This window comes from Ranitomeya imitator, chromosome 9 (genome assembly GCF_032444005.1).
Source record: "Ranitomeya imitator isolate aRanImi1 chromosome 9, aRanImi1.pri, whole genome shotgun sequence".
Taxonomy (NCBI): domain Eukaryota; kingdom Metazoa; phylum Chordata; class Amphibia; order Anura; family Dendrobatidae; genus Ranitomeya; species Ranitomeya imitator.
In genome coordinates, this window is record NC_091290.1 from 112,308,412 (window position 1) to 112,333,549 (window position 25,138).

The window sequence follows — 25,138 nt, forward strand, 5'->3', positions numbered from 1 at the left end:
AATGGCCGCCGCGATCTCTAATGCGCACGCGCGGCATCCCGCGGCCATTTTCCTGAAGCCCCGTGCAGCAGAGCACTCCATCTGCGCACGCGCGGCCCCAGGAAGATGGCCGCCCCCACCGATGCAAGGGATTACAGCGCAGATCGCGCGCTGTGTCTTCACGTGGGCGCAGGGAAGTCGGAACTCTGGACATGCGCACACCACTACGCCACCAACGGAAAGCTGGGGAAGAAAAGAGCGCTGTGAACACGCCCACCTGACCAGACCAGCCTGATTGACAGGCGAAAACGGCGACTTTGGTAATGTATTTCTCAGCATACATGGGGAATCAGGGTACACTACATACACTATAGTAACGCACAGCGCAGGCCCTATTTAACAGTATTTATAGCTCAATCTGAAAAAACGGGGTGACAGGTTCCCTTTAAGACTTAACCGGGTCAGTTCACCAGGCTTTGATGGCATATTGGTAGGATATTCCACCATCTTACTACTTCGTTCTAGTGATCACTCGCATCACAGCGGTCAGACCCCCTCCTACAGTCTGTATCCAAACTCTTGGGCCAACAAACTTCTCTAAGTGCCTAACTACTTTATTTCTTTTTAGGCCTACTAACAATATGTTCCTAAATTGGCATGTGCCACCAAATTCTCAATTCCAAAATTACTAAATACTGTAATTCTCATGTTTCAAAGTACTTCCAAGTAAGGCATATTATTGCATTTTTTATTTTAATTTTTGTTTTAATGTCAGTAATCATTATTTCAGAAATTCCCAACTTTGAGACCTCTAGTACAATGAAGGTCTAATCCTAGTCATAGCATCTGAGGGAGTCACCACAATAGGCACATCAAGGAGCCCAAGAAAGTCACAATATATCTGCTCGTAGATTTTCGATAGGTTGATTATCCTTTAACAAATAGTCTCTCCAGCTGTTCAAATGTTTCCTGTTCTTCAGTTGTGAGTTTATTTCCTTTCATCCTAGCGAGAACAAAAAGACGAAATCACCGATTGATAAATTCAAAGCATTAGCAGAATTATTAGCTTTCGAAGCCAGAGTCAGATCATGCTTATATACTGTCTTGCTTCAGGGAAGCATAAAGAACTGGTTTATGACCAGTCACTCCAAAATTATATTCTTTAGTGTCTTTTATCCAAGGAAGACGCAGGGAGAATTATTGTTTGCCATTCGGGATAATCCCTAGTGATGAGCGAGCATGGGATGGTTGGATATGCTCGTCACTAGATTGAGTATCATTGGTGATTGACCGTCAAGCTCGAGTTCCCGCCCCGCCAATAAATATGAAGGGATTGCCTGCCACACGCGGTAATGTCGTAGCTATGTTGGCTACTGGCATTACTGCGTTTTGTCAGCACCATCGCTTGACTGGGTCACGCGATGCTCGGCACACTCTGCTGTAGAAGTAGCTCATAGAGAGTTGATTAGATTAGAGCAGGCATATAGGCAGGGTTTAATTTCTATTGCAGTATTTGTATACCACTGCCGCACCATTAAAAGAAAAGTCATTTTCAGGGCTACATACTGTCAGTTCTCTAGAAAAATTGTTGGTACCTGCATTCAGTCCTTTTCAGGGCTACATACTTTCTTTTCCCTATTACTGCAGGAAAGTTTGCTATCGTACCCAATTTAAAAGGCGCAAGGCGTGCGGTAAGGGACGGGGAAGTGGACGTGCTGCTGATGGTGCACGCAGAGGCCAAGGTTAAACTGTGCCTGCCGCGGTTTTGTATGTTTCATTGTCAGTCCATAAAAGTGCAGTAATACTCTGAAAACATTGTTCCCAGCAGCAAACTGGGAGTCAGAGACGCGTGCAGGCGTCTTCCCCATGCTGTTCCCAGTCATTTAATGCCACTAATCGGGTGATGTAAATGCACCTTCAGGTACCCAACTAACCAGATGGCAGTGATAATATTGTTGGACTTCAGTGCTTCAGCTAGGGCAGACACACCAGTTTTACTGAATCCATTGTTAGAAAATCTAAAAGAACAAAAACAGAAATTGTATCAGTTATGTGAAAGCGGACATGAATATTTGTATAATACTTTCATGCAATCTTTGACCTAAGGCATCCAATTATCCCAATTTCTATATAATATACAGTATATAAGTGTTTATTTAGCAGTCTCTCTTCTACTGCACGCATGAGAAATCTACATAGAGAACGGAGACTTTAACTACACATTTATTATGACTTCATATACTGAACATTTTCTTACTTTAAAACCTTCAAGGTGTGGTTTTTCTTAAGACTCTCTGCTATCAGAATGGCGTCACTATCCTGCAGTTTGTTGTCATCCAGCCTGCAAAATAAAACAGCAAGCACTAAAAATGTTTCGTATATAGGTTGTTAAAGAGGACTTGTCACCAGGTCTCGCTTTTATTTAATTCCTGCTGCTCCCCTGAGTATTGTTTTTTTTTTATCCAAAAATATGGGCTCACAGGATCCTCTGGGGCGTGTCGTTAGGTTGCTTTGTATAATTACCTATTGAGCACCACCCCTTTATAAAAATTTTAAAAAAAGTCACACCAAATAAAAAGGTTCATATCTCCGGAACCGTATGGAGGAAGGAAGCAGGAGGAATAAAATAAAAACAAAAACTGATCACTTTTGACCGGTGGCAGATCCTCTTTCAAGGAAACTTCTTAGGTCAGAATTCCCTATGTAAGTAAAAGTAGAGTTGAGTAGGGGTTATAATTAGTGATGAGCGAATATACTCGTTGCTCGGGTTTTCCCGAGCATGCTCGGGTGGTCTCCAAGTATTTGTGACTGCTCGGAGATTTATTTTTTGTTGACGCAGCTGCATGATTTACGGCTGCTAGCCAGCCTGAGTACATGTGGGAGTTGCCTGGTTGCTAGGGAATCCCCACATGTAATCAAGCTGTCAAAGAATACTAACTCACCGAGCAGTGCAAATACTCAGAGACCACCCGAGCGTGCTCGGGAAAACCCGAGCAACGAGTATATTCGCTCATCACTAGTTATGATTAGTGCGCAGATCATTTCAGTGTAATTGGTATCAGTTAGTGGTGGAACCAAAAAATAAGATTAAAATCATACATACTGTACCCTACCCCAATGAATGAAATGGAGAGGCGCAGGGATTTATTTGATGATAATAAATTCTGGTTCCACCTCTGAGCATTACCTAATAGACTGAAATCATTGGGCTGGTAAGTATAGCCCCCCATTCTGCTCTGTCGAGCAGGGCGCTTCCGAGGGTGAGTATATTCCTATTAGGTATATACTCACCCTCGGAAGCGCCCTGCTTCCTTCCGACAGCCTTCCTTCCTAAGAATCAGCGCTTGAAGGACCTTCGGTGACGTCACGGCTTCTGATTGGTCGTGCGAGCGGTCACATGGGCGGCCGCGCGGCCAATCACAAGCCGCGACGTCACCGCGACGTCACCGCCAGGTCCTGGAAGGCTGATTCTAAGGAAGGAAGACTGCCGGTTAGTACCAGGGCGCGTCAGAGGGTAAGTATTGCGATATTTTTTATTTTAATTCTTTATTTTACACTAAAATATGGATCGCAGGGCCTGAAGGAGAGTTTCCGCTCCTTCAGACCCTGGGAACCATGGAAACCCAATGCACTGCATTGGGTTTCGAGTTTCGGAAGACCCCGACCCCGACTTTTTTATAGGATCGGCCGATTTCACTCGACCCGACTTTTGAAAAAGTCGGGTTTCGTGAAACCCGACCCGATCCTATAAAAGTAAAGGTCGCTCATCCCTAGTCAAAACGATATTCATATTGGGGATACAGAGGTAATAATCACACTCAAGGCCTTGGTGCCTGAGGGCTCCATGCTGCTACAGTTGGGTGAAAGTGTTTGCCCCCTCCCTGATTTCCTATTCATTTGCATGTTTGTCACTTAAATGCTTCAGATCACCAAACAAATTTAAATATTAGACAAAGATAACACAAGTAATCACACAATGCAGTTAAGGGGCCTTATTCCTCAGCGCCGCTTTTTAACGACGCTGAGAAATAAGGGTAGAGCGTCCCCCAGCGTCAGAAAATCTCTGGGGTCTCAGCTACTGGGGGTAGGTGAGACCCCGGGGAACATGATTCGGGTCGGTTTTTTAAGCCTGCAGTGCATTTCTTTAAAAAAAGATTCCATATCTAATTCGTAGTCTGACTCTCCAGAATTAATAACCACTGAAAAAAAAGTTTAGATGTGGCATCAAAATGTTGTCCTGTAAAATAAGAATTCTAGCAGTATTTTTAATCTCTGTTTCTTATGACCTGAAGGTGGTAAAACCTTTTTTTTCATGCTGGCTCTTGTATGGAAGTGTAGGCACTCGGTGACATTTCATATGGTGTCTTAGTAGGGTGCTGTATTATGGAGGTATTCTCTGCAAACAGCGCTATCACTCAACTTTACGACATCTGATGGGATCAAACATGACTTATATGAAATATAGAGTTATATCTGGAACCCCAAGACTTCCATAAGTGCCGTACTTTAGCACCATAGAGATGTGATATGGGGAACTTACTATAATGATTATAATTATCTTTTCTCCATCTCGCACATCTTCCCTACCTGATCTATCTATCACAATAAATGAATTCACACTTTTCCACGTCCCGGTAATCCGCTGCCTCGGAGTAACCCTGGACTCTGTCCTGTCCTTTAAACCGCACATCCAAGCTCTCGCCATCTCCTGTCGCCTCCAGCTCAAAAATATCTCCAGAATCCGTCCTTTCCTCAACCGTCAATCTACCAAAATGCTTGTGCATGCCCTCATCATCTCCCGCCTCGACTACTGCAACATCCTCCTCTGTGGCCTACCTTCTAACACTCTCACACCCCTCCAGTCCGTCCTTAACTCTGCTGACCGACTAAATAATCTCTCTCCTCGCTACTCTCCTGCTTCCCCTCTTTGCAAATCCCTTCACTGGCTCCCAATTTCCCAGCATATCCAGTTTAAACTACTAACACTGACCTACAAAGCCATCCATAACCTTTCTCCTCCATATATTTCCACACTAATCTCTCAATATCTTCCCTCACATAATCTTCGATCCTCCCAAGACCTCCTTCTCTCCTCCACACTTATTCGCTCCTCACCCAATCGCCTCCAAGACCTCTCCCGAATATCCCCCATCCTCTGGAATTCAGTCCCCCAACACATCCGGTTATCCACCACATTTGGATCCTTCAAAAGAAACCTGAAAACCCACCTCTTCAAAGAAGCTTACAGCCTGTAAAGACCACACGGCCAACTCAAACCCATCGGAGCTACTGCAACCCTCGCCCTACTGTCTCCTTCCCCACAATCCTGTAGAATATAAGCCCGCAAGGGCAGGGTCCTCGCCCCTCTGTACCAGTCCGTCATTGTTAGTTCGTTTACTGTAAGTGATATTTGTATTTTGATGTAACCCCTTCTCATGTACAGCACCATGGAATTAATGGTGCTATATAAATAAATAATAATAAAATAATAATGATGACACTTACCATAGTTCCTCCAGAGCTGTGTTCCTCTCCAGCATGCCAGCCAGGGCTTCTCCACCAACACTTCCTATGTTGTTTCCCACCAAGCTGAAAATTAAAAGAAATAACTGGTTAGAAATAGAATAAAATAGATCTTAGAATTGTCATGGGATATTTATGTATGATTAATTTATTGATCTGTAATGACTAGAAAAGATTAGACCTTCAGACTTGTCTACCCACATTCCAGCGCCAGTCATTTGTCAGGCACTGAGATATTGGCTGCCACCTGTGCAATGTGCCCGGCATGGTCAGGACGAGGGGTAGGAAAGGTAGGCACCTGCTTAGGGCGCTACCTCCTGCCTACCCGAGGAGGGCGCAGTTAAAAAAAAAACACATGACCTTGCTGAATGCCTGCGGCCGACCATTACCTCCCTCTGGCAGCAGGCATTCAGAACAGCAACAGGCACACAGAGGAGCACTGACACCGCTAACCCTTGTGCCCTGGACAGAGTTACCTCCCAGCACACAATTGAATTTGCATCTGTCAGATGTAAATACAATTGCTGTGAGTGCCACCGTCACAGAAGCAGAGGAGCTGTAATCACCCACCTGCTCCCCCGTGATCTCCAGCAGAACGCAGGACTGCGTCCTGTTGGATTTGGCAGGCGGCATCGGATGGCGGGATGCAGTGGCGTCATCGCATGGTTCAGTGTCCACTGCTGTACCAGAGAGAGGGAGAGATGAAACTGCACTGGATGAGGGGCCTGGATTAGGTGACTATAAGCTTTTTTTTATTTTTCTTATATTGTATTAACACTGGAGGAATATTCCTGGAGAAGAACAATATTGTATCATACAATTATTAGGTTCTGTAGAAGGACGTAGATCTGGGGATTTATTATGATGGAATATAGGCTGAACTGGATGGACAAATGTCTTTTTTCGGCCTTACTAACTATTACTATGTTATTATGAATGCAGACAATCAAAAGATTGGCTGGCTGTAGGGATTGTAATACTGGGTGCTCCTGGCTGTGGAAACATTATACTGGGGGCTGCTGGCTGTTGAAGACATCGTACTGGTGGCTGCTGACTGTTGGGGACATAATAATGGGAGCTACTGACTGGGGGGGACATAATACTTGGGGCTGCTGTCTGTTGGGGACAATACTGGGGCTCCTGGCTGTGGGGGACATAATACTGGGGGCTGCTGACTGTGGGGGCATTATACTGGGGGCCGCTGGCTGTAGGGGACATTATACTGGGGCCTGGCTGTGGGGGACATTAAGGCACTGGCTATGTAGAACATCATACTGTGGGCATGCTGTGGGGGACTATCACACTAGGGGCTGGCTGTGAGGGACATTATACTGGGGCTGGCTGTGGAGACATTACACTGGGCACTGGCTGTTAAAACATCATACTGTATAGGGGAATGGGGAGATCATACTATTTAGGGGATGTGGGGGTATCATACTTTATAGGTGGCTGTGGGGAACATAATAATGGGAGCTGTGATGACCATGCTGTGTTAGGGGCTGTAGAGGACATACTGGGGTCTGTGGTGATGATACTTTAGTGGGGGCTGTTGTGACTAATCTGCATAGGTTGTTGTGGGGAACATTGTTCTGCATAGGTGGCTGTGGTGACCATATCGTATAGGGGGCTTTGGTGGACATAAAACTGTATATTGAGGTGGTTGTGGTGGATATTGTCCCTTGTGGGGTGCTGTGGGGGACATTATACTGTGTATAAGGGGCTGTGAGGGGCCATTACACTATATCAGTGCCTTGGAGCCCATAGTCCTGTATGGGGAGCTGTGGGGCCATCATTCTATATATGGGGCTGTGGTGATGACGACACTATATAATTGGGGGCTGTGGTGGACATCTTACAGCATGGGGGGCTGTCGTGGACATATACCATAAGAAGCTTACTGAGGGCATAGTATGCACAGATATAACACTCTTATTAAGGGCACCGTGTTGGGATGTGCTGCAGGAGACCGGAGAAGAGAGGAGTCTGCAGACACGGGATGTAGATGTCAAAAGTCATAAGGGAATCTAGACTAGACGGAGATGATAACAACATCAATCAGATAAGATGTCACTTAAAGGGTACCTGGATGTTTACTCGTTGATACTGACTTCGTCTAATCAGTAATGTGGTTCCTGTATCGTCTGATAATGACTGATAACAGCAACTCTCAGCATCTTCTTTTATTGTAAGGACTCACTGGAAGTTGTAGGTTCATGTGATACAAATATATATAGGGATTATGTGACATTATATATGATTGCTGTACTAAACTTGGTGATGTAGTCATTTACTGATGGTGGTTCTGGTGATGTCTTTGTGTACTGACAGTGGTTCTTGTGATGTATTAATACTCATTATGCTTCGCTTTGATGGTGGTTCTGGTGATGTATTTATGTACTGATGGTGGTTCTAATGAACTATTTATTTACTGATGATGGTTCTCATGCCATGTATAGGCACTTTTGATGGCTGTGGTGTTCAATTTATGTTCTGTTATTTTGGTTTCATAATCATGTACTGATGATCATTCTGCTGATCAATACAGCACCATAACCTTCATCACTACATGAATACATCACCAGAGTAACCAGTAGTACATGAAAACAGCATCAGAACCATCATCTGAACATAAAAAACCACCATCACTACATGAATACGCTAACAAAACCACTATCCGTTCAAGATTATGACACCAGAACCACCATCAGTTTTGTTGAAAACTGTATTTGTCCCGTGACGGATGCAAGAGCATCATACGTATCCTTTTATCTAAAATAGGGTCTGTTTAGTTTTCACTATATCATCTGCCAAATGCTGAACACCTTAATTGAAGCAAACCACCTCATTATACAGTAGTTAAAGGGAACCTGTCACCTCCAAAATCGAAGGTGAGCTAAGCCCACCAGCATCAGGGGCTTATCTACAGCATTCCGGAATGATGCTATAGATATGCCCCTGATGTATCCTGAAAGATCAGAAAAAGAGGTTAGATTATACTCACCCAGGGGCGGTCCCAGTCAGATGGGCGTCACGGTCCGGGGCCTCCCATCTTCTTATGATGACGTCCTCTTCTTGTCTTCACACTGCGGCTCCGGCACAGGCGTACTTTGCCCTGTTGAGGGCAGAGCAAAGTACTGCAGTGCGCAGGCGCCGGGCCTCTCTGACCTTTCCCGGAGCCTGCGCACTGCAGTACTTTGCACTCAACAGGGCAGACAAAGTACGCCTGCGCCCGAGCCGCAGTGCGAATACAAGAAGAGGATGTCATCGTAAGAAGATGGGAGGCCCCGGACCAGACCGTGACGCCTATTGTACCGGGACCGCCCCTGGGTGAGTATAATCTAACCTCTTTTTCTCATCTTTCAGGATACATTGGGGGCTTATCTACAGCATTACAGAATGCTGTAGATAAGCCCATGATGCTGGTGGGCTTAGCTCACCTTCGATTTTGGGGGTGACAGGTTCCCTTTAAGGCGTACTAGTTTCCATGCCCGTTCTTGTGTCTTACATATAAAATATAGTTTGTCAGCAATGACTTTCACTATTCATCCTTGGTGTTCTGTAAATCATACACAAACAATAAATGTTTTTATATCTAACTTTGAAATGTCACTCCCTGTTGAGCCTCCCAACTAAAGTACACGACTTTTTTTTTTTGCTCTTGCTGGTCTACTGTAGTGGAAGTGGTCATCAGAGCTTGTTATCTGACCAAATGTAGAAATCTGCAGGCCCAAGCAAAAATAAGGAGGAGCCACTGTTCCTGGATAAATATACAATGTAAACCTACTGCCAGCAATCCCAAACCATCCATCTTTTTGCAATATCTAGGAGAAACACTATTTAATAAAAGAAACTCTGACAATTGTTGTTTCATGAAGCCACATTTTTTTTTACAATTATCTCCCATATTAAATAGAATTTTTATATTAACCTATGAATTCAAATTTGTACAGTTAACATATGAATATGAAAATATTGAAAATATTAATATGAAGCCTAATTCATTATAGGTGAACTCCCTTTAATGAGTTTGGCGCATCTTATTTGTGGTGTGCTCCTCCATGAGCTGTGCCAGAAAAGTTCAGCAGAACCTGGAGTAACATTTCTGGTGTAAGATACGCCGCCACATTTAGTGAATTTGTTGGGAGATCATAGCCATGCTTTGTTCCTCCCCAACTAATTTATTTTGGCTGAAGTTGGTGTGAAAATGGCGAGTAAGAAATTTTTTTTGCCAATCTCTGTGTTGTGCAAATATTTTTTGATATTTAAGCAGTTTTACACCAGAAATCTGATTGGTGACTCAGAGCCTGTTTTATATTATTTATCTTTCATTTATACCAAGTGTAATACAGCAAATTTCTTGACACTGCGGTAAAGAGGCAGTAACCAAGGCTAGTTCAACTTAACCCCTTAAGCCCCATTGGTCGTTTGCACGTTAATGACCGAGCCAATTTTTACAATTCTGACCACTGTCCCTTTATGAGGTTATAACTCTGGAACGCTTCAACGGATCCTGATGATTCAGATAATGTTTTCTTGTGACATATTGTACTTCATGATAGTGGTAAAATTTATTCGATAAGACTTTTGGCGAAAATTTCGCAATTTTCCAACTTTGAATTTTATGCCCTTAAATCACAGAGATATGTCACAAAAAATACTTAATAAGTAACATATCCCACATGTCTACTTTACATCACAATTTTGGAACCAAACATTTTTTTTTGTTAGAGAGTTATAAGGGTTAAAAGTTGACCAGCAATTTCTCATTTTTACAACACCATTTTTTTTTTAGGGACCACATCTCATTTGAAGTCATTTTGAGGGGTCTATATGATAGAAAATAACCAAGTGTGACACCATTCTAAAAACTGCACCCCTCCAGGTGCTCAAAACCACATTCAAGAAGTTTATTAACCCTTCAGGTGTTTCACAGGAATTTTTGGAATGTTAAAATAAAAATGAACATTTAACTTTTTTTCACACAAAATTTACTTCAGCTCCAATTTGTTTTATTTTACCAAGGGTAACAGGAGAAATAGGACCCCAAGCTGTTGTACAATTTGTCCTGAGTACGCCGATACCCCACATGTGGGGGTAAACCACTGTTTGGGCGCAAGGCAGAGCTCAGAAGAGAAGGAGCGCCATTTGACTTTTCAATGCAAAATTGACTGGAACTGAGATAGGACGCCATGTTGCATTTGGAGAGCCCCTGATGTGCCTAAACATTGAAACCCCCCACAAGTGACACCATTTTGGAAAGTAGACCCTCTAAGGAACTTATCTAGAGGTGTAGTGAGCACTTTGCCCACCAAGTGCTTCATAGAAGTTTATAATGCAGAGCCGTAAAAATAAAAAATATTTTTTCACAAAAATGATCTTTTCGCCCTCAATTTTTGACACAGCAGTCACCCAAAGCACACCATCCGAGCAATCCCGGTTGGAGAAGTCACCAGACTAAAACACAACTGCAACAACGAAGCCGTCTTGCAACAAGATGTAGTTAAATCTTGTAATAGATTCAAACGTCGCGGCTATCCAAATTGGATGTTAAATCGTGCACTCAATATTGTGTCCCAGAAAAAACACGAGGATCTAATAAAATCTCCATTGGGTAGTAGAACTTCAGCAAAGAAAAATAAAGAGCAATATGCAGAGAGACCTTTTATATGTCTACAGTACAGTCCACAATTTAATTTAATTAAAAATATAATTCATAAGTCTCTACCAATCTTGTATGAGGATCCGATTCTTGCTGAAATTCTACACAGCGGCTGTAATGTTGTGGCAAGAAAAGCACCCACTTTGGGTAACATCCTGTCACCAAGTATTTTCATTTCAGATTGACTACAATCCACATGGCTTAAAAGTAAAGGCAATTTCAAATGCAACATAACTAATTGTTCTACATGTAGGCACATACTTACCAATAAGTCCTTTCAAAATCATATTAGATCAAATTCATTTAAGATAAATGACTTTATTAATTGTAACACCCGAAATGTTGTTTACAAGAACGATTGTGCTGCATGTGACAAATCATATGTGGGTTGCACCGGACGCAAACTAAAAAACCGCATCACAGAACATTTGTACGATATTTCCAATGTTAAAAACACCAACCGCAACATTTCATCTGCGGCCAGGCACTTTATTGACTATCACACACGTGACACAACATGTTTGCGGGTAATGGGTCTGGAAAAAATAAAACCACCGGGGTGGAGATATCCACAGAATGTTACTGACCCGGGAGGCGTACTGGATTTTTGTCTTGGGCACACGCTTTCCGAGCGGCTTTAATCGTAAAAATGAGATCATGTTCCATTATTAATTCTTGCCTAATGTTCAGCAATCATTATTATTAAGATTTTATGTGTTTTTGTTTACATGTTTATTTGTGTATACTTGTATATAGCATTTTAGGACCTGCACGTCATGTGACATGATATCCTTTTCTGATTGGTGTACGGTACCTTATATGTCCGTCATTACCTTGGATAGAGGAGCTTGGATAAAGACTGCGGCTGCAGTCGAAACGCATCACTTTCCTCCCGGGGCTATTGTGAGATCCGTGGAGCATGCACATATTTAAAATTTTTTCAATAAAAACTGCCATTTTATCTTCATGAAGCTGGAACATGTGTTTTTTCGTTGTGAATTTTTTATTTTCCCAAGGGTAAGAGAAGAAATTGGACCCCAAATGTTGTTGTGCAATTTGTCCTGAGTACGCTGATACCCCATATGTGGGGTAAACCACTGTTTGGGAGCATGGCAGAGCTCGGAAGGGAAGGAGCCCCGTTTGACTTTTCAATGCAAAATTGACAGGAATTGAGATGAGATGCCATGTTGCGTTTGGTGTTATGGCTGGCAATCAGGCAACACAGCGTGCAGTAATCAGCGCACATACAGAGATCGGGCAGTAACCAAAAACAATAGGACGAGCTCTGAGACGTGGAATCTCTGTAGACTGCAGTACCTGATCTATCCTCACACAACTATAAGCAGCAGTGGATTGCGCCTATCACTACCTATGCAACTCGGCACTGCCTGAGGAGCTGACTAGCCTGAAGATAGAAATACAAGCCTGACTTACCTCAGAGAAATACCCCAAAGGAATAGGCAGCCCCCCACATATAATGACTGTTAGCAAGATGAAAAGACAAACGTAGGAATGAAATAGATTCAGCAAAGTGAGGCCCGATATTCTAGACAGAGCGAGGATAGCAAAGAGAACTATGCAGTCTACAAAAAACCCTAAAACGAAAACCACGCAAAGGGGCAAAAAGACCCACCGTGCCGAACTAACAGCACGGCGGTGCACCCCTTTGCTTCTCAGAGCTTCCAGCAAAAGTTAATAGCAAGCTGGACAGAAAAAACAGAAAACAAACTAGAAGCACTTATCTAGCAGAGCAGCAGGCCCAAGGAAAGATGCAGAAGCTCAGATCCAACACTGGAACATTGACAAGGAGCAAGGAAGACAGACTCAGGTGGAGCTAAATAGCAAGGCAGCCAACGAGCTCACCAAAACACCTGAGGGAGGAAGCCCAGAGACTGCAATACCACTTGTGACCACAGAAGTGAACTCAGCCACAGAATTCACAACAGTACCCCCCCCTTGAGGAGGGGTCACCGAACCCTCACCAGAACCCCCAGGCCGACCAGGATGAGCCACATGAAAGGCACGAACAAGATCTGGGGCATGGACATCAGAGGCAAAAACCCAGGAATTATCTTCCTGAGCATAACCCTTCCATTTGACCAGATACTGGAGTTTCCGTCTAGAGACACGAGAATCCAAAATCTTCTCCACAATATACTCCAATTCCCCCTCCACCAAAACAGGGGCAGGAGGCTCCACAGATGGAACCATAGGTGCCACGTATCTCCTCAACAACGACCTATGGAATACATTATGTATGGAAAAGGAGTCTGGGAGGGTCAGACGAAAAGACACCGGATTGAGAATCTCAGAAATCCTATACGGACCAATAAAACGAGGTTTAAATTTAGGAGAGGAAACCTTCATAGGAATATGACGAGAAGATAACCAAACCAGATCCCCAACACGAAGTCGGGGTCCCACACGGCGTCTGCGATTAGCGAAAAGCTGAGCCTTCTCCTGGGACAAGGTCAAATTGTCCACTACCTGAGTCCAGATCTGCTGCAACCTGTCCACCACAGAATCCACACCAGGACAGTCCGAAGACTCAACCTGTCCTGAAGAGAAACGAGGATGGAACCCAGAATTGCAGAAAAATGGAGAGACCAAGGTAGCCGAGCTGGCCCGATTATTAAGGGCGAACTCAGCCAACGGCAAAAATGACACCCAATCATCCTGGTCAGCGGAAACAAAACATCTCAGATATGCTTCCAAGGTCTGATTGGTTCGTTCGGTCTGGCCATTAGTCTGAGGATGGAAGGCCGAGGAGAAAGATAGGTCAATGCCCATCCTACCACAAAAGGCTCGCCAGAACCTCGAGACAAACTGGGAACCTCTGTCAGAAACAATATTTTCAGGAATGCCATGTAAACGAACCACATGCTGGAAGAACAAAGGCACCAAATCAGAGGAGGAAGGCAATTTAACCAAGGGCACCAGATGGACCATTTTAGAAAAGCGATCACAGACCACCCAAATGACCGACATTTTTTGAGAAACGGGAAGGTCAGAAATGAAATCCATCGAAATATGTGTCCAAGGCCTCTTCGGGACCGGGCAAGGGCAAAAGCAACCCACTGGCACGTGAACAGCAGGGCTTAGCCCTAGCACAAATTCCACAGGACTGCACAAAAGCACGCACATCCCATGACAGAGATGGCCACCAGAAGGATCTAGCAACCAACTCCCTGGTACCAAAGATTCCTGGATGACCGGCCAGCACCGAACAATGAAGTTCAGAGATAACTTTACTCGTCCACCTATCAGGGACGAACAGTTTCTCGGCCGGACAACGATCAGGTTTATTAGCCTGAAATTTCTGCAACACTCTCCGCAAATCAGGGGAGATGGCAGACACAATGACTCCTTCCTTGAGGATACTCGCCGGCTCAGATAACCCCGGAGAGTCGGGCACAAAACTCCTAGACAGAGCATCCGCCTTCACATTTTTAGAGCCCGGAAGGTATGAAATCACAAAATCAAAACGAGCAAAAAATAACGACCAACGGGCCTGTCTAGGATTCAAGCGCTTGGCAGACTCAAGATAAGTAAGGTTCTTATGATCAGTCAAAACCACCACGCGATGCTTAGCACCCTCAAGCCAATGACGCCACTCCTCGAATGCCCACTTCATGGCCAGCAACTCTCGGTTGCCCACATCATAATTACGCTCAGCAGCAGAAAATTTCCTGGAAAAGAAAGCACATGGTTTGAGCACTGAGCAACCAGAACCTCTCTGTGACAAAACCGCCCCTGCACCAATCTCAGAAGCATCAACCTCGACCTGGAACGGAAGAGAAACATCAGGTTGACACAACACAGGGGCACAGCAAAAACGACGCTTCAACTCCTGAAAAGCTTCCACGGCAGCAGAAGACCAATTAACCAAATCAGCACCCTTCTTGGTCAAATCGGTCAATGGTCTGGCAATGCTAGAAAAATTACAGATGAAGCGACGATAAAAATTAGCAAAGCCCAGGAATTTCTGCAGACTTTTTAGAGATGTCGGCTGAGTCCAATCCTGGATGGCCTGAACCTTAACCGGATCCATCTCGATAGTAGAAGGGGAAAAGATGAACCCCAAAAATGAAACTTTCTGCACACCGAAGAGACACTTTGATCCCTTCACGAACAAGGAATTAGCACGCAGTACCTGGAAAACCATTCTGACTTGCTTCACATGAGACTCCCAATCATCTGAGAAGATCAAAATGTCATCCAAGTAAACAATCAAGAATTTATCCAGATACTCACGGAAAATGTCATGCATTAAAGACTGAAAAACAGATGGAGCATTGGCAAGTCCGAACGGCATCACCAGATACTCAAAATGACCCTCGGGCGTATTAAATGCCGTTTTCCATTCATCTCCCTGCCTGATTCTCACCAGATTATACGCACCACGAAGATCAATCTTTGTAAACCAACTAGCCCCCTTAATCCGAGCAAACAAGTCAGAAATCAATGGCAAGGGATACTGAAACTTAACAGTGATCTTATTAAGAAGGCGGTAATCAATACACGGTCTTAGCGAACCATCCTTCTTGGCTACAAAAAAGAACCCTGCTCCCAATGGTGACGACGATGGGCGAATATGTCCCTTTTCCAGGGACTCCTTCACATAACTGCGCATAGCGGTGTGTTCAGGTACGGACAAATTAAATAAACGACCCTTAGGGAATTTACTACCAGGAATCAAATCGATAGCACAATCACAATTCCTATGCGGAGGTAGGGCATCAGACTTGGACTCTTCAAATACATCCTGAAAGTCCGACAAGAACTCTGGGATGTCAGAAGGAATGGATGACGAAATAGACAAAAATGGAACATCACCATGTACTCCCTGACAACCCCAGCTGGTTACCGACATAGAGTTCCAATCCAATACTGGATTATGGGTTTGTAGCCATGGCAACCCCAACACGACCACATCATGCAAATTATGCAGTACCAGAAAGCGAATAACTTCCTGATGTGCAGGAGCCATGCACATGGTCAGCTGGGCCCAGTACTGAGGCTTATTCTTGGCCAAAGGTGTAGCATCAATTCCTCTCAACGGAATAGGACACCGCAAAGGCTCCAAGAAAAATCCACAACGTTTAGCATAATCCAAATCCATCAGATTCAGGGCAGCGCCTGAATCCACAAACGCCATGACAGAATACGATGACAAAGAGCACATTAAGGTAATGGACAAAAGGAATTTGGACTGTACAGTACCAATAACGGCAGAGCTATCGAACCGCCTAGTGCGTTTAGGACAATTAGAAATAGCATGAGTAGAATCACCACAATAGAAACACAGTCTGTTCAGACTTCTGTGTTCTTGCCGTTCTACTTTAGTCATAGTCCTGTCGCACTGCATAGGCTCAGGTTTACTCTCAGACAATACCGCCAGATGGTGCACAGATTTACGCTCGCGCAAGCGACGACCGATCTGAATGGCCAAGGACATAGACTCATTCAAACCAGCAGGCATAGGAAATCCCACCATTACATCCTTAAGAGCTTCAGAGAGACCCTTTCTGAACAAAGCCGCTAATGCAGATTCATTCCACAGAGTGAGTACTGACCACTTCCTAAATTTCTGACAATATACTTCTACATCATCCTGACCCTGGCATAAAGCCAGCAGATTTTTCTCAGCCTGATCCACTGAATTAGGCTCATCGTAAAGCAATCCCAGCGCCTGGAAAAATGCATCAACATTACTCAATGCAGAATCTCCTGGTGCAAGAGAAAACGCCCAGTCCTGTGGGTCGCCGCGCAAAAAAGAAATAATAATCAAAACCTGTTGAATAGGATTACCAGAAGAATGAGGTTTCAAGGCCAAAAATAGCTTACAATTATTTCTGAAGCTCAAGAACTTAGTTCTGTCACCAAAAAACAAATCAGGAATCGGAATTCTTGGTTCTAGCATCGATTTCTGATCAATAGTATCTTGAATCTTTTGTACATTTACAACGAGATTATCCATTGAGGAGCACAGAGCCTGAATATCCATGTCCACAGCTGTGTCCTGAAGCACTCTAATGTCTAGGGGAAAAAAAAGACTGAAGACAGAGCTAAGAAAAAAAAATGATGTCAGGATTTCTTTTTTCCCTCTATTGGGAATCATTGGTGTGGCTCCTTGTACTGTTATGGCTGGCAATCAGGCAACACAGCGTGCAGTAATCAGCGCACATACAGAGATCTGGCAGTAACCAAAAACAATAGGACGAGCTCTGAGACGTGGAATCTCTGTAGACTGCAGTACCTGATCTATCCTCACACAACTATAAGCAGCAGTGGATTGCGCCTATCACTACCTATGCAACTCGGCACTGCCTGAGGAGCTGACTAGCCTGAAGATAGAAATACAAGCCTGACTTACCTCAGAGAAATACCCCAAAGGAATAGGCAGCCCCCCACATATAATGACTGTTAGCAAGATGAAAAGACAAACGTAGGAATGAAATAGATTCAGCAAAGTGAGGCCCGATATTCTAGACAGAGCGAGGATAGCAAAGAGAACTATGCAGTCTACAAAAAACCCTAAAACGAAAACCACGCAAAGGGGCAAAAAGACCCACCGTGCCGAACTAACAGCACGGCGGTGCACCCCTTTGCTTCTCAGAGCTTCCAGCAAAAGTTAATAGCAAGCTGGACAGAAAAAACAGAAAACAAACTAGAAGCACTTATCTAGCAGAGCAGCAGGCCCAAGGAAAGATGCAGAAGCTCAGATCCAACACTGGAACATTGACAAGGAGCAAGGAAGACAGACTCAGGTGGAGCTAAATAGCAAGGCAGCCAACGAGCTCACCAAAACACCTGAGGGAGGAAGCCCAGAGACTGCAATACCACTTGTGACCACAGAAGTGAACTCAGCCACAGAATTCACAACAGTTTGGAGAGCCACTGATGTGAATAAACATTGAAACCCCCCAGAAGTGACACCAATTTGGAAAGTAGACCCCCTAAGGAACTTATCTAGATGTGTGGTGAGCACTTTGACCCACCAAGAGCTTCACAGTCGTTTATAATGCAGAGCCGTAAAAATAAAAAATCATAACAAGATCATCACAAAGATGATCTTTTCGCCCCCAATTTTTCATTTTCCCAAGGGTAAGAGAAGAAATTGGACCCCAAAAGTTGTACTGAGTACGCTGATACCCCATATCTGGGGGGGGGGGACCACCATTTGGGTGCATGGCAGAGCTCAGAAGGGAAGGAGCGCCATTTGGAATGCAGACGTCACGTTGCATTTGCAGAGCCCCTGATGTAACTAAACAGTAGAAACGCCCCAGAAGTGACCCCATATTGGAAGCTAGACCTCCCCAAGGAACTTATCTAGATGTGTTGTGAGAACTTTGAACCCCCAAGTGTTTCACTACAGTTTATAACGCAGAGCCGTGAAAATAAAAAATAATTTTTTCCCACAAAAATGTTTTTTTAGTCCCCCAAATTTTTATTTTCCCAAGGGTAACAAGAGAAATTGAACCCCAAAAGTTGTTGTCCAATTTGTCCTGAGTACGCTGATACCCCATATGTTGGGGTAAACCCCTATTTGGGCGCACGGGAGAGCTCGGAAGGGAAGGAGCACTGTTTTACTTTTTCAACGCAGAATTGGCTGGAATTGAGATCGGACGCCATGTCGCGTTTGGAGAGCCCCTGATGTGACTAAACAGTGGAAACCCCCCAATTCTAACTGAAACCCTAGCCCCAACCCTAACCCTAGCCCCAACCCTAGCCCTAACCCTAGCCCTAACCCTAACCCTAGCCCTAACCCTAACCCTAGCCTTAACCCTACCCTTATCCCTACCCTTAACCCTAGCCCTAACCCTAGCCCTAACCCTAGCCCTAATCCTAACCCTAGCCCTAACCCTAGCCCTAACTCTAATGGGAAAATGGAAATAAATACATTTTTTTAATTTTATTATTTTTCCCTAACTAAGGGGGTGATGAAGGGGGGTTTGAGCTACTTTTATAGCGTTTTTTTGCTGGATTTTTAGGGTTGGCAGCTGTCACACACTAAAAGACGCTTTTTATTGCAAAAAATAGTTTTTGCATCACCACATTTTGAGAGCTATAATTTATCCATATTTTGGCCCACAGAGTCATGTGAGATCTTGTTTTTTGCAGGACGAGTTGAAGTTTTTATTGGTACCATTTTCGGGCAGATGACATTTTGTGATCGCTTTTTATTCTGATTTTTGTGAGGCAGAATGACCAAAAACCAGCTATTCATGAAATTCTTTTTTTTTGGGGGGGGGGGGAAAGGGGGCGTTTATACCGTTCCACGTTTGGTAAACTTGATAAAGCAGTTTTATTCTTTGGGTCAGTACGATTACAGCGACACCTCATTTATATCATTTTTTATGTTTTGGCGCTTTTATATGATAAAAACTATTCTATAGAAAAAATAATTATTTTTGCATTGCTTTATTCTGAGGACTATAACTTTTTTATTTTTTTGCTGACGATGTTGTATGGCGGCTCGTTTTTTGCGGGACAAGATGATGTTTTCAGCGGTACCATGATTATTTATATCCGTCTTTTTAATCGCATGTTATTCCACTTTTTGTTCGGCGGTATGATAATAAAGCGTTGTTTTTTGCCTCGTTTTTTTTTTACCGCGTTCACTGAAGGGGTTAACTAGTGGGACAGTTTTAGTTTTATAGGTGGGGTTGTTATGGACGCGGTGATACTAAATATGTGTACTTTTATTGTTTTTTTATTATTTAGATAAAGAAATGTATTTATGGAAACAATATTTTTTTTTTCCGTTATGTAGGAATTTTATTTTTTTTTACACATGTGAATGTTTTTTTTTCCTTTATAACATTGTCCCGGGGGGGAACATCTTATTATGCGCAATGCTTCCCTGTACAGCCGGAACGCTGCGATCATGTTTGATCGCAGTGTTCCGGGGTTAATATGCCAGGGGCGGTCCGTGACCGCTCCTGGCACATAGTGCCGGATGTCAGCTGCGATAGTAGCGCGGCTGATCGCATATGAAGTACTATCCCGTCACGGGTCATACAGGTCTACCCCACCTCGATGGGATAGTATGTCATATGGGATTAAGGGGTTAAACATCTTTATTTTTTCACCTCCTACAAAAATAACTCAAACTTTATCCCGCAGCCAGATCGTCAATAACTGTCCGGATCAAATTAGTTGCTGTAGACAACTGCATCGCCATATCACTCGTGGGTGAGTCAATGGCTTTGCTTTCTCTGGCTCTATGTTCAGTCTCACACAGACTTGTCCTGCACAGAGCCTCCTGCTCTGATGCTTCCAAACCAAAAACGGACACATCTAAACATTAATTGAAAGTTTAAATGAGAATCGTGGACATGGGAACTCCCATGACCTAGAGTAGAGGGAGAGATCCGCCCCACTACCATCCTGCAGATCTCTCCAAAAATAAAAGCCCATGTCAGGCTTTCCTTAATCTTAATTGGTCAAATAGCTTAACCAAATCCACACTCTGCTTTATTTTTCATTGTAACCACAGTGTCCATGGCCCTTGCACAGAGCCCTGATCTCAACATCATAGAGGCTATCTGGGATTACATGAAGAGACAGAAGGATTTGCACAAATGACATCCACAGAAGATCTGTGGTTTGTTCTCCAAGATGTTTGGAACAACCTCCCTGACAAGTTCCTTCAGAAACTGTCTGCTAGTATCCCTAGAATATATACTGTTTTGAAGGTTGATTACACCAAATATGGATTGGATTTTTTTCTGTTCATTTATTTTGCATTTTGTTCAATGATAAAATGATCAAAAAATCTATGATTTTTTGGAACATAGAATATGCAATAATTACCTGAGCCATATCAAGCTTTTGTTTTCCTGTAGGGCATCTGCAATTGCTTTTGCCCCAGTATCGCCCACCTGATTCCCCCAGAGTCTGAAAAACAAAACATTTGATTATCTTAGTGATGTTTGAGAAAAAAAAAGCCAAACCTATCAATGATGATGTCTTTACTCACCCTAGAAATTGAATGGATTTATTTTCGCGTAGGCCATCTGCTAATATCTGTCCACCAATAGCAGTAATTAAGTTATTTCCAAGCCTATGGGAAAAATTGTACATGATTTTGTGGTTCAATTTCTGAAGCTTTTGTGGAAGTAGCACAGAAATAGCTCAAAGCTCCTGTACCCCAGTGCAAAACTTGGCTCTTTCCTACCATGTAAGAACAATGCATTCCCAATTTGTTTTTTTCCCATGGTTTTCTAAAAACACAGTAAAATCGCCACATTTCTGCTGCGTTTTTGGAAAATAGATTCCAAATAGAATGCAAATGGGTGAAAATGGGTTAATACCTGATTCAAAAGGGTGCGTTTCACGATCCAAATATGGACTGCAATGATTATACTGACCGCGCTCGAATTTACAGTCTCTTATTTGTCCATTAGGCTGTAAGTTCAGGTCAGGAGACCCGTGGTCATCCAGACCCTTTTGGTCAATATATGGACCATGAAATGCACCTGCCTAAACCTGGCCTCATGCTGTTGTCTTCTTCTCTTTTGGAAAAGTGCTAAACTCCTTCTGAGGCACCTGAGCCATGGTGTGACTGCTCCTGTACACCCCCTATATCTATGCCCTTTACTATATGAAAATGGACCTACAATAAAAATACCATTTCAGTGGAAATGTAATATTACTTATTGACCATTAAAAGGACTGGTTCCACCTAACAGAGCTACTACTCTCTGCTCAGGCTCATAATAGTGTATCTCGAACCACCCAACGAGGCAAATGTAGAAGACTTCTTTTCGAATATCCCTGACTCCTCTGACTTTATTCACCTAAGGAGAAGGCCAATCTAAAACTATGAGTGTTTTTTAAATGGATCTTGATTGGGCACTGCCAGGTACCGTAGTGAATTTTAGCAACGTTCAAGTTAATTTATTGGGTGCGAAATGTCTCTAAAGGTTTCACATGCAAAACCTTGGCCACCCAAGAAATATGTGACATGACACTCAAACCTTCTCCGACTGAAAAGAATAGAACATATTAAATTCATTCTGCAAAACATCTGCTGCCGAGAAGTAGGAGGAGAGTCACCAAGTTACATTTCATACTTTTCTTATTGCAGCATGATTTTTTCCGTTACCTTAAGGCCAGAAAGTTCTGCTTGCGCTTCAACATGTAAGCAATGGAATCCATGCATTCATCCGTCAGTCTGTTGTTGAATAGCCTAGTACAAGGGCATACAACCTTGGTCAGGCAGAGATGTACTCTAGTAAGACATGACATAAGTTACTAGATATCTTAAGTTTTCACAAATAAGAGAAGCGGCCACATATTCAACCACCGTCTACTGTGTGGCCACCTCTGGTATCTCCATATATTAGTAGCTTTGGATTTTTTTGACTACTTTCAAGTAGAGACTGGTAAAAGTAGAAGTAGTGGAGAAGTGGCCATGTAAGTGCTAAGGGAGTAGTAACACTCTGGCTTTTCAGTAACTCCTATTAACAGCAATGGAGAAAACTGCATGTGATTACGGTCTTATCATTACTCGAATTCGAATTATGCAGAATGGAGCTCTAGATCCGGAGTGGATCCAATACCTATCATACTTTTATGTCTTTTAATTTTTGGGGGCTCATGGGATTAGTTCAAGATTACAGTGGGCCCCTTAGACAAGAAAAGGTTGGGTGTAGCTATCTAGTGTACAGCCAATTTATGACATTGTGATCTATTAGTATGCACTGATCTAGTGATTGACTAGAGCGTAAAACAATCTTGGACTATCAGCTAAAGCACCACTCCAGCGGGTTTTTTTATTACTTGCTGGTGGGATTCAGGGGGTTCTGTAGAACCGCTTGTTAAAATAGCAGGCGTTCCATGAAGCGGGTCAGGAGTTCTGACTGATCCATTTTGGTGCCTCTTCAAGCATCACTCGGAATGCCTCATTGGGCCTCGATGGTGCCTTGTTACCAATTATGTGCCTTTTTGGTGGCACTGCCTCACACTTAATGCCTTTGTGGTCCTAGTGTTGCCTCTCTAAGAGGACTATTACTCCTTTGTCTTGCCTAAACCCTTTCTTGAAGATCTTAAAAGCTTTGGAAATTTACCCGAAGGGCAATGAGTATCCTATAAACCAAAATGAGCATCACCCATTAAGCTCCCTGCCTCTCCAGCAGCATTGCTCTGGTTGTCTGTAATGCTAAAAAGGGCTGCCCATGATTGGATAACCCCTTTCAATGTTCCTAATCTGTCTATTAAAAAAGGCATACTTACCTCCTAAGGGGGCACCACTCCGACTGCTGTAGCGCTGTAGCGTACCAGCATCCATCGATTAGCTGCAGCGCTTGGAGCAGTGCAGGACCAGGAGGTAAGTATGCTTTATTTTACCAGACACATTAGGAACATTGCAAGGGGTTGTCCAGGAGTGAACAACCTTTTTCAGTGTGTGTGATGACATCCTGACTGCTTCAGTCCACCACTCAATGGTCACTTACGCATATTTGGCCTGTGACTTCTGAAGCCATAGGTTAGGTGCAGTAGATAGTTGAGGTGACAGATGGACGGGAGCTCATCCTTTCTAATTTGAGCAAGTTTCTTTAGTACTAATTTTTAAAACTTGTCAGAAGTCTTTAAGACTGTACTCCATACTAAGAAGTGACTGACAGTGACTGGAACGTGCACTTGACATGAGGCAATGAGACCAGTGAAGGTATAGGTGGGTAAGAAGGGGGAAGCGCCTTTACTTTTAGTAACCATTAGTTGTATTTTGACAGTGAGTAACGTGTGTGTGAAATGGGTGGGGCTAACAAAATGGGCATGGTATCCAAATGGGGTGTGGTTTCAAAATTGGCATGGTTTCCAAACACAAACGGTGAACCTAACATTAAAATTTTGAATCCCACCCCTGGGTGCAACTAATCTAAATTTCTCTACCCTTGTATAATGATTACTAGATGCCGTCTTTATCTGTTATCAGTACCACTCCGGTCAGTCTTCTGCAGGTTGAGACCTACTGGATCACTCCAGTGTTTGCTGGGTGCGCTGGAAGTCACAACGCCATGTGGGTCTATGAGAGCCAGGATGAGGCCAGAATGAGGTTGTCATAGACTTACTTTGAAGGCTTGTGACCATTACCTCTGACTTCTGGTCAATCACAAGTTGTGATAACAAGATCACTGTGTAGGCCCAGAGCAGCTCTGATGCCAGAAGAAGATCCCAGGTGGAGTGGCGCTTTAGTTGAGCTAAACAACATGGTTTGCCTATGTTCACATCAAGCTCATGTTCTGTCAGGAACCATTCAGATGGTTTATTCACAGTTCAATTCAAGAGCTCGGCCAAACATAGGACATAGGTGACTAATGGCTATGTAATGCTTTACAGATGCAAATAGAGATGTTCTGTGATGAGGTCTGCAGAGACATACTAGACTTCAGATAGACATGTAAACAGATCCCCGATGGATGATAACTGCAGCTTAGAAAAAGAGTGATCTTCTTTATTTAATTAATGTAAAATGTAAAGTCTCAATATACAACGCGTTTCGGATACAGAGACAACTTGAGTAGACTGATGTTGGGTTCCCTTTAAATACATATCAGTCAATATTAATTCTATGTTGCCAGCCATAAGATACCAAGGCAGGACCGATCGTGTTATATTTGCATGTAAATCAAAATATTGTTTGCTTTTTTTATGAACCTTGCGAAAAAGAATGATGATGATGAATGTTTTGTGTTTATCTTTTTTTCATGAACGTCAACAGTAATTTGACCTCGAAAAAGCCAGTAACAGAAATGGTTCTCTATTTTTTCCTATGAAAAAATGAGACTGAAAAGCAAAAAAATAGCATTGGAAAAAACAATTGCGTAAAAGCCCAAAGCCTATTGTGATGTAGGGAAATTCCATTCTATCTACATGTCCATACATAGCAATTATCGTAACGAGGATCTCCATGCCCATCTATAGCCCATTGTCCATTAGTTGTCTCAGCCGTTCAGGGTGATGTTA

At 43.3% G+C, this 25,138-nt stretch overlaps 1 protein-coding gene across 1 annotated transcript in view; it reads right to left on the reverse strand.

Annotated features, from left to right (window-relative positions):
• Window positions 1-715: 715 nt before the first annotated feature.
• NOD2 (nucleotide binding oligomerization domain containing 2) overlaps window positions 716-25,138 on the reverse strand; it is a 55,232-nt gene continuing 30,809 nt past the window's right edge. Inside the window, exons 6-12 of the mRNA XM_069738467.1 lie at window positions 22,275-22,358; window positions 21,147-21,230; window positions 20,981-21,064; window positions 5,485-5,568; window positions 2,237-2,320; window positions 1,914-1,997; window positions 716-982 (exon numbers count right to left, since the gene is read on the reverse strand). Of these exons, the coding sequence (XP_069594568.1) occupies window positions 907-982; window positions 1,914-1,997; window positions 2,237-2,320; window positions 5,485-5,568; window positions 20,981-21,064; window positions 21,147-21,230; window positions 22,275-22,358 (580 nt within the window). The 3' untranslated portion in view covers window positions 716-906. The remainder of the gene's footprint in view (window positions 983-1,913; window positions 1,998-2,236; window positions 2,321-5,484; window positions 5,569-20,980; window positions 21,065-21,146; window positions 21,231-22,274; window positions 22,359-25,138) is intronic.